The sequence below is a fragment of the Somniosus microcephalus genome, chromosome 1 (assembly GCF_052327205.1).
Source record: "Somniosus microcephalus isolate GS21.2 chromosome 1, FLI_Smic_1.0, whole genome shotgun sequence".
Lineage (NCBI taxonomy): Eukaryota > Metazoa > Chordata > Chondrichthyes > Squaliformes > Somniosidae > Somniosus > Somniosus microcephalus.
The window spans coordinates 17566867-17577398 of NC_140987.1; the positions used below are offsets into that span (position 1 = coordinate 17566867).

Below are 10532 nucleotides of genomic sequence, written 5' to 3' on the forward strand. Positions count from 1 at the left end.
GAACCTGGCCTGTGAAAGGAAATCCACTGCGGGCCAGGTTTCAGATGTCGGCGCGCAGGGTGAGCGCACATCGGGGGCTTGCACGCGCGGCAAGCCCCCGACACCAAGTTCTGGGCCATTGTCTCTTAATCGCTCCTTCTCTCAGGAATATATGTTCAATTTGGCGAATCTCATTACACGAAGGCTATATTGGGTTTTGTGGGGGTGGTACCAGGATACCAGGACTTAAAGGGGTAAATAATGACGACAGGTTACATAAACTTGGGTTGCATTCCCTTACGTTTAGAATTTTAATTGAGGTTTAAAATGGTAACAGGATTATAATGTGGATAAATGTGAAGTTATCCACTTTGGTAGAAAAAACAGAAAGGCAGAATATTTCCTAAATGGTGAAATATTGGGGAATGCAGATGCTCAAAGGGACCTGGGTGTCCTTGTACATGAGTCACTGAAAGTGAATATGCAGGTGCAGCAAGCCATTAGGAAGGCAAATGGTACGCTGGCCTTCATTACAAGAGGAGTGAAGAAGTCTTACTCCAATTATATAGGGCCTTGGTGAGACCACACCTGGAGTACTGTGTACTACAATTTTGGTCTCCTTACCCAAGGAAGGATATACTTGACATAGAGGGAGTGCAGCAAAGGTTCACGAGATTGATTCTGGGGATGGCGGGACTGTCGTATGAGAAGAGATTGAGTAAACTAGGCCTGTATTCTCTTGAATTCAGAAGAGTGAGAGAGGATCTCATTGAAGTATACAAAATTATTACAGGGCTTGATAGGGTGGATGTTGGGAGAATGTTTCCCTTAGCTGGGGAGTCTAGAACCAGGGGCCACAGCCTCAGGATAAAGGGTAGGCCATTCAGGACTGAGATGAGAAGACATTTCTTCACACAGGGGGTGGTGAATCTTTGGAATTCTGTACCCCAGAGGGCTGTGGAGGCTCAGTCATTGGATACATTCAAAACCGGAGTCGATAGATTTCTGACTAGTAAGGGCATCAAGGGATACGATGATAGAGCCGGTGAATGGAGCCATGATCTCATTGAATGGTGGAGCAGGCTCGAAGGGCCGACTCCTGCTCCTATTTCTTACGTTCTAATTTTGAAGAAGAGCAGGGGAGTTCTCCCCTGTGTCTTGGCCAATATTTACCCCTTAATCAATCAATCAACGTCACTAAAACCAAATTATCCAGTCATTATCACATTGCTATTTGTGGGAGCTTGCTGTGCTCAAATTGGCTGCCTCGTTTCCTACATTACAACAGCGAATCCACTTCAAAAGTACTTCATTGGCTGTAAACCACTTTGGGACACCCTGAGGTCGTGAAAGGCGCTATATAAATGCAAGACTTTCTTTCTTTCTTTACAGCCCATTCTGAAACCAGGTCTTATGTTCCTTAAGTTTTAACAATTCACAAAGGACTTATCTACATCTTTCCTTGCTCCCCAAGCCCCAGCCACCATCTTGGAGCTGTCGGTTGTGACCGATAATATAACCGGAGACACCATCGTGTGCAAGGTTGAAGGGGAACCACCCGCAAACATCACATGGATCGACCCTGAAAACAGCGCACTGCCCGTGGACAGCAGTAGCACGACAGTCACACGAGTGCCGGACAAACATCAAACTGTGGGAGAGATTCTGAACCCAACGCTGAGAGGGGACTACAGCTGTGTGGCTGTAAATGAACACGGGAGAGACGTCCGTCAGATCCACTTCCCCGCTGATGACAGGAACTACTCGAATTTCATTATCGGGATGCTGTGCCTGATCCCTCTAGCTAAATTTCTCCTCCTTCTGATAACGGGGATCATTCTCTTCATTAGAATAAAAGGTACGTCAATCTTTGGCTGTTTTGTGATTTAAACCAGGTACGAGGAAATAATCAGTGAGGTAATTACTGCTCAAATTGATAAAAATGGACCCCAAATGTGACTGAAAACCATAAACCTGCTTCTCCAGATCTTGATCAATACACTGAAATTTTTAACTGTGACAGATAATTTTAAGAGTTGTTCATCAGAATTTTATCATTTCATATATACTAGAAGATCTCTTGACCGAGGTTTTAGAAGAATGGGAGTATTATGCAAAGTAGTGTTGTCAGGGACACGGATTTCTGCAATGGTGGTGGCCCTGGAATCTGTGGGGTTTTAGGGTCATTTCAATCCATTTGAGGAATGTTTCATTTCCCTTTTACCAATAGCCCCATTGATAAATATGTTGGAAATAAAACCACATCGTCCCAGAATACAGAGACTCAGGACTGTGTGTGTGAATAATAGTTCTCAACTCTCCAACCTTCAACGTCCCTAAAAAATCTTTGGTACATTCCTCAACTTTGAGGTGGGGATATCTGGCTTTGCAATTCATAGTTTTAATTCCAATTTCTATTATCTTACATATTAGATACCTCTCATGTATGGTAAGTTTAAAATACTGAATGTCTATTGGACTAAGTACAGTTGAATATTTACTTTTCTATTTCCCCCCACAGATTAAGTGACCGTACAGCCCGAGGGTAAGTAAACACCTGTGACTCACTACATGACCCTTTGTTGGTCTGCTGTCTCTGTACCAGGTTCCAGTCCTGAATGCGATTCACAAAAGGGCATCTACAGTATTACTTTGTTTTTTCTGTTTTTACCTCTGCTCTCTAGGCTGACACTCCCAGTGCAGTGCTGAGGGAGTGCTGCTCTGTCGGAGGTGCTGTCTTTCGGATGAGATGTTAAACCGAAGCCTGATCTGCCCTCTCCGTTGTAAAAGATCCCGTGGCACTGAAGAAGAGTGGTGGAAGCGGGGGGGGGGGGGGGGGGGGGGGAGTTCTCCCTGGTGTCCTGGGGCCAATATTTATCCCTGAACCAGCATTACTTAAACAGATTATCTGGTCATTATCTCATTGCTGTTTGTGGGAGCTTGCTGTGCGCAAATTGGCTGCCACGTTTCCTACATTACAACAGTGACTACACTTCAAAAAGTACTTCATTGGCTGTAAAGTGCTTTGGGACGTCCTGAGGTCATGAAAGGCGCTATATAAATGCAAGTCTTTACATGTCAATAATTTGTAGTCAATCGGACTCTGCTGTAACCCCAAGCCTCAATAAAACTCTTAGGCCTAGAAATTCAGTGGGCTGCGCCACCAGTTAGCGCCTAAAGAGGGCACTCAGTGACTTTAGCGCCACTGGCCACGCCTCCCGCGATATTTAGCGGGGCGCTAATGGCGGCGTTAGCCTGTAGCGCTGCGCCGCCACCGATGACATCATTGGTGTGCGCAGCGCCCCGCTACCGCCCCGATCACGATATTTGGTCGCGCCCGCCTCTGTAACGCCGGTCGCAAATTGCGCCCGGTTCACGGGGCCTACCTGTGGCGGCAGTGGCGCAAATTAAGGTGGAGGTGTGGGGCAGCCATTTTTTTTGGTGGCCGCCTGCCAGCACCTCCGTCCCCGGCCTCCTGTTTCCCTTCCCCCCCCCCCCCCGGGCAGTGCCGGCTGTGTCCCGAGAGCCCGGCACTTCTCCTCGGTGCCGGGCTCTTTTGCCGGCACTCGCGATCGGTCATCGCGCTGGTGCAGCCTCTCCCCCTTAAGAAGGGGAGGAAGGGCTGCAGTACCGCAGCGCGCCGTGCCGCAGCGTGTGGTGCTGCGGCACGTTGCGCTGCGATATTCAGTTTCAGCGCCCCAAGAGGGATGCGGGGCGCCTCGAGCAGTGTCCCGCATCCCTCTTGGGGCGCTCCAAACTGAATTTCGGGCGGGCGCAACGGCTCCGTTCTCAGCGGTAATTCTGGCGCCCAGGCGAGCTTGGCGCCCCGTTTGGGGCTCCACCGAATTTCTAGGCCACACAAAGCTTTAATGTACCATGAGTGGCAACAAGAATAGAGTTTGGCGTCGTTAAAAAAAAATTTCAAACTCCACAATGGATGTTAAGGAGCCCAGTAATCTACATCAGTAACACTCTGTATATTATAAACTGACTGAAAGAAATAATGTTTTGTCCATATGTTTGTATTTATTTTGGCTCCCGATCCAGCAACATCTCAATCTTAAAATTCTCATCCTCGTCTTCAACTCCCTCCATGGTCTTGCCTCTCCCTATCAATTCAATTCAAATTGCTTTATTAGCATGACAAGGTACATCTTATGTTGCCAAAGCACCGAAAAAACATGTATGGTTGAACACATGAATGCCGATCTATCCATACAGTGTATAAACCGATATATCCGTGTGTATAAATATACACTCCCTATCTTTGTAACCTCCTCCAGCCCTACAACCCTCAGATCTCTGAGTTCCTCCAATTCTCTTTCGCATCCCTTACTTCCTTCGCTCCACATTGGCGGCCGTGCCTTCAGCTGGGTGGGCCCTGAGCTGTGGAATTCCCTCCTTAAATCTCTCCGCCTCTCTACCTCTTGCTCCTCCTTTAAGACTCTCCTTAAAACCTACATCTTCCTGTCCTAATATCTCCTTCTTTGGTTCAAAGCCAATTTCTTGTCCGATAGCGTTCCTGTGAAGCGCCTTGGGACGTTTGTCTACGTTAATGGTGCTATATAAAAGCTAGTTGTTGTTGTTGTAGTCTTTAAAATGTTTCTGAATGAGGCCTGTCCAATCCTGTCATCACTAGTCATCTGGCAGTGGGGGAACTATTTTCTGTAAAAACAGCCGTGTGGTTTGTGGAGGGTAAGTTCCTTAGCAATATTGGCAGCAGCACCAGTGCTGAGGATTGGCTGTTTAAGCTGTTGGACAAGGCGAGGTCACAGCTTCTCCTCCACTCCATGTTGCCCCATGACCAGGTACATTGTAAGGTGGGTGCACTTTCTGTAAACGCCTCTCACCATCGCGCACTCCTCACGTCCCTGCAACCCGGCGACCTACACCATGAGGTTTTGCTTCTGGTTTTGTTCGATATGGAGAAGCTATCTCCTCTAATGGGGGGGGGGGGGGGAGACTCTTGAACAAGGGGGGGCACAACCTGAAAATTAAAGCCAGGCCATTCAGGGTGATGTCAGGAAGCCTTTCTTCACACAATGGGTGGTGGAAATCTGAAACTCTTTCCCCCCCCCCCCCCCCCCAAAAGGCTGTGGATGCTGGGGGTGAATTGGAGCTTTCAAGGCAGAGATCGATAGTTGTTGGGCGAGGGTATCAAAGGATAAGGAACCAAGGCGGGTGGATGGAGTTGAGATGCAGATCAGCCACGATCTGACTGAATGGCGGAGCAGGCTCGAGGGGCTGAATGGCCTCCTAATGTTCCTATGTTAGCGTTGAAAGTTATTTTCATACCTTATTGTAGGCAGCTCAGCGCGTATTTATTTTTATGACTGACGCTCGCTCTCCTGGTTCTTGTTTTCTTGACAGGCAGCTGGAGGGTTCATCTATTTAAAACAAAGTCCCTGTTCACAGTCGGCCTGAAGTCTCGGCGAGATCGCCTCCGATTTCATTTCTGAACAATGGAACCTTGTACTGTATAGTGAAGGGTTGGTCCTGTGTATTGAGGAGCCTTTAGTTAGGCTCAGATCCTGGAACACCGAGAACGATAACATCCTGTTGCTTGCCAGGGCAATTCCGCACCATGGGAGACGCAATATCTACTGCAACACGAACTATTCCGAGGCAACTTATTTCCATTTTTACCATTTTTTTTTTTGGTCGCAACTGCGAAGAGCACAATGTTATCCACTGACCTCCTCATCATGCTCTGTGCTTCAACTTGGTAAAGTGCTTTGCCAGAACAGCACTGCCTGTGTAGGAGAGCATCCATCAATCTGTCGTTATTTGTCTTTGTGCGGCTGGACACAGATGTAGAGAAAGAGAGAGAGGAAGCTTACAGGAAACCTTGACACAAAATGACCCGAATGATTGCTCAAATTCAAGAGTATTGTTCGAATTATTCATGACGCAGGTTGTCCTGAATGTTCTCGAGAGTTACAACACCGGGCTGCACTTTGGAAGATGTTTGGCTGTAAATGATTGCGCTAATCATGGGTGAAACAATGTTTGGCACAGTGGGGGCACCATCCCTTCAATAAAGACAGTGGATGGGTTGATACAAGAGTGATGACAAAGGGTGGTTAAGGCTCTATTATTGAGAGACTCAACAGACATAGAGAATTTGTTTCTACTTTTGAGGGAGGGGAGTCCAAACCCAGAGGACATGAATATAAGGTAGTCACTAATAAATTTAATAGGAAATTCTGGGGAAACTTCTTTAAAAAGAAAAACGGTTTACCCAGAGAGTGGTGAGAATGTGGAACTCGCTACCACAGAGTGGTCTGAGGCGAATAGCAGAGATGCATTTAAGGGGAAGCTCGATAAACACCTGAGGGAGAAAGGAATAGAAGGATATACAGATGGGGTGAGATGAAGAGGGGTGGGAGGAGGCTCGTGTGGAGCATAAACACCGGCACGGACCAGTTGGGCCGATTGGCCTGTTTCTGTGCTGTAGACGCTGTCTAACATTACGGAGCTGAACTTGTTTTCATTCAAGAAAAGATGAAAGGCGCACCAGATACACGCCTCTAGGATGCTGAGTAAACGCTCCCCTGTGCTGCCCCAGCAACGTAGCTCATGTTGTCTTCTTAGGCAGTCCCTCGGAACCGAGGATGACTTGCTTCCACATTAAAAATGAGTTCTCAGGTGACTGATGAGTCTAATGCGGGACCTACATTCTCTGTCACAGGTGGGGCAGACGGTGGTTGAAGGGGCGGGTGGGTGGGGTGCTTGGGTTGACGTGCGCTCCTTGCGCTTGGCTTCCGCTTGCTCCCGGCGAAGAGACTCAAGGTGTTCGGCGCCTTCCCGGATGCTTCTCCTCCACTTTGTGCGGTCTTGGGCCAGGGATTCCCAGGTGTCAGTGGGGATGTTACACTTTTTCAAGGAGGCTTTGAGGGTGTCCTTGAAGTGTTTCCTCTGCCCACCTGGGGCTCTCTTGTCGTGTCGGCGTTCCGAGTAGAGCGTTTGTTTTGGGAGTCTCATATCAGGCATGTGGACAATGTGACCCGTCCATCGGAGCTGATTGAACGTGGTCAAAGCTTCAATGCTGGGGATGTTGGCCTGAGCGAGAACACGGACGTTGGTGCGGCTATCCTGCCAATGGATTTGCAGGATCTTACGGATGCAGCGTTGGTGGTACCTCTCCAGTGCTTTGAGGTGCCTGCTGTACATGGCTATCACTGCTGCTCTGTAGACCATGAGCTTAGTGCCGGGTTTGAGGTCCTGGTCTTCAAACACTCTCTTCCTCAGGTGACCGAAGGCTGCACTGGCACACTGAAGGCGGTGTTGGACTTTGTCGTCGACGTCTGCCCTTGTTGACAATAAGCTCCCGAGGTATGGAAAGTGGTCCACGTTGTCCATGGCCTTGTCGTGGATTTTGATAATCGGAGGGGCAGTACTGTAGGCGGGGGCAGGTTGGTAGAGGACCTTTGTCTTACGGATGTTTAGTGTAAGGCCCATGCTCTCGTATGCGTCGGTGAGTTGAGATGTGTCTACACAAGGTGCGGAATCTTCTACTTCCAGCTCCATTTTGTGCTGGGGGGTTCGGAGTTCCCCGGTGCAGACCCGGTGCAGCAGACACAGTGTGAGGTGGTGATTTAGTTGCCGCGGTGGCTGAGAGGGGATTGGGGGGGTGGGTGGGAGGGGCTAGTGTTATCATACGGGACTGCCAATAGTTTGCTTGGTTTTGAAACTATTTACACTCTGTAATTTATATCGATATACACATTAATAAAAGATATTTTATAATTTTTGTCTGTGCATTTTTCGTGGCTTGTTTTAGCCGTTTGCACTTTTTTCCTGAAGATCTTGAAAGAAAGAAAGAAAGACTTGCATTTCTATAGCGCCTTTCACAACCTCAGGATGTCCCAAAGTGCTTTCCAGCCAATGAAGTACTTTTTGAAGTGTAGTCACTGCTGTAACGTAGGAAACACTTCAGCCAATTTGCGCACAGCAAGATCTCACAAACAGCAATGAGATCATGACCAGATAATCTGTTGTTTTTAGTGATATTGGTGAAAGGGAGCAGCAAACCCGGCTGAATTCCCCCTTTATGGTACTGAGGTCAAGTGTGATGTCTCAGTGCTACGTAGACCAAGATCTGAATAGGAAAGACTTATTTCCCTTAGCAGAGAGGTCAATAACCAGGAGGCAGAGATTTAAAGTAAGTGGTAGAAGGATTGAGGGGAGTTGAGGAGAATTTTTCTCACCCAGAGGGTGGTGGGGGTCTGGAACTCACTGCCTGAAAGGGTGGTCGAGGCAGAAACCCTCATCACATTTAAAAAGTACTTGGATATGCACTTGAAGTGCCGTAACCTACAGGGCTACGGACCAAGAGCTGGAAAATGGGATTAGGCTGGATAGCTGTTTGTTGGCCGACACAGACACGATGGGCCAAATGGCCTCCTTCTGTGCCGTAAACTTCTATGATGTTATCTGCTAATTCAGCACAGAACTGAACCTGGGAACGTCTGGTATTTATATCTTAGTGCCACACCGAGCGGTGCCTTTTACCCATCACCGCAATGAGGGAGCTAACTTCTGTTGTGCACCCTAGGATTTGAAAACCTCCAGCAGACCCTCAGTATTAATTGATACCCATTCGTTAACTCCATTCTCAACCACAATCTGCATTTAGATTGTTCCCTTGAAATGTTTAATAAAAGCTCCAGGGCACTTTACAATTGCGAGGAGAGGTGGAGGGGTTTGAGGGGGCGGGAGTCCCAGAGAGTCGATCAGATGGAGGATCTGCCATTAATAGCGGGGTGACGGGAGGGGGGGGTTAATTCACAGAGCACCAGAACCAGAGATGGAACATAGGAACAGGAGGAGGCCATTCAGCCCCTCGAGCCAGTTCCATCATTCAATGGCGGATCTGTATCCTAACTTCACCCGCACGCCTTGGCTCCATATCCCACAATAACATTGGCTAGCAAAAATCTACTGATCTCAGATTTAAAATTATGAATTGAGCTAGCACCCTTTGAGTGAAGAAGTGTTTCCTAAGTTCTCTTCTGAAAGGCCTGGCTCTGATTTTAAGGTCATGTCTCCTTGTCCCAGACTCCCCCCACCAGCGGAAAAAGTTTTTCTCTATCTACCCTATCAAGTCCTTTCAAAATCCTAAAAAACCCAATTAAATTACCCCTTAAGCTTCTATAATCCAGGGAATCTCTGCTCATAATCTAACCCTTGGAGCCTGATGCACTATCAACAATACCAAAGCTACGAGATGGACTTATATGAAGTAGGCTTTTATTGACTAAGAACTAGAGCATGCCTCTGCTAGTGAATCCATCCTAAGAGCTCCCAGGGGAAGGGTGGTGAGTCACCTTTATACCCGGGCTTAGGGGTGGAGCCAGGGGCTGAGACATGCCTGGACTTGTACATGGTTAACAGTGGTTTACCACACAGGCATGTACAGGTTAACAGTGGTTCACCACATTCACCCCTCGTTTAAAAAAGAGTCCGGCGGGGTGAAGTGTTTCAAAAGTTCGTATACGAAAGTCTCTCCAGGGGTCTTGTCTGCCGTAATGATCGTCGTGGTGCCGGTTGCGGCGGTTCTTTGCCTGCGGCCGCTTCTCGCGTGGGACGGAGCACTGGCGTGTCGTCCTCTCGGGGTAGGGATGGCACCGGCATGTCATCAGTTCGTGGTAGGCACCCCGGTGGTGCGTCGTGGGTAGTGGTGGTGGGTGGAAGTACTGGATGGTGATCGATGGTGTTTCGGGTGGTACCTGAGGGTGCGAGGTCTCGAATTGAGACTGTGTCCTCCCGGCCGTCAGGATACGCCACGTAGGCGTACTGTGGGTTGGCGTGGAGGAGGTGAACCTTTTCGACCAGGGGGTCCGTCTTATGGCTCCTCACGTGTTTCCTGAGCAGGACGGGTCCCGGAGACGTCAGCCATGGCGGTAGTGATGTCCCCGAGGTGGATTTCCTGGGGAAGACGAACATCTTCTCGTGAGGGGTGGCGTTTGTGGCAGTACAGAGCAGTGATCGTATGGAGTGGAGCGCATCGGGGAGGACATCTTGCCAGCGGGAGATTGGGAGGCCCTTGGATTTTAGGGCGAGCATGGCGGTCTTCCACACCGTTGCGTTCTCCCTCTCTACCTGTCCGTTACCCCGGGGGTTGTAGCTGGTAGTCCTGCTCGTGGCTATGCCCTTCTCGAGCAGGTGCTGGCGCAGCTCGTCGCTCATGAACGACGAGCCCCTGTCGCTGTGGATGTAATTGGGGAAGCCAAATATGGCGAACAGGTCGTGGAGGCACCTGATGACTGTGGCGCTGGTCATGTCCGGGCAGGGGATGGCGAAGGGGAAACGGGAGTACTCGTCAATAATATTGAGGAAGTACGTGTTGCGGTCAGAGGAGGGAAGGGGCCCCTTGAAATCGACGCTGAGACGTTCGAAGGGGCGGGTGGCTTTAATCAGGTGTGCCCTGTCTGGCCTATAAAAATGCGGTTTGCATTCGGCGCAGACCTGGCAGTTCCCGGTCATGGTCCTGACCTCCTCGATGGAGTAAGGCAGGTTGCGAGCTTTAATAAAGTGGAAGAACCTGGTGA

General features: G+C 49.0%; 1 protein-coding gene across 2 annotated transcripts in view; it reads left to right on the plus strand.

Annotated features, from left to right (window-relative positions):
* LOC147123956 (CXADR-like membrane protein) overlaps positions 1–7604 on the plus strand; it is a 31086-nt gene extending 23482 nt beyond the window's left edge. The window contains exons 4-6 of one of the 2 annotated variants that reach the window (XM_085970858.1): positions 1454–1837; positions 2501–2524; positions 5350–7604. In XM_085970858.1, coding sequence (XP_085826984.1) covers positions 1454–1837; positions 2501–2505 — 389 coding nt within the window. In that variant the 3' untranslated portion in view covers positions 2506–2524; positions 5350–7604. The other variant, XM_085970803.1, reaches the window with a different exon arrangement.
* Positions 7605–10532: the final 2928 nt, after the last annotated feature.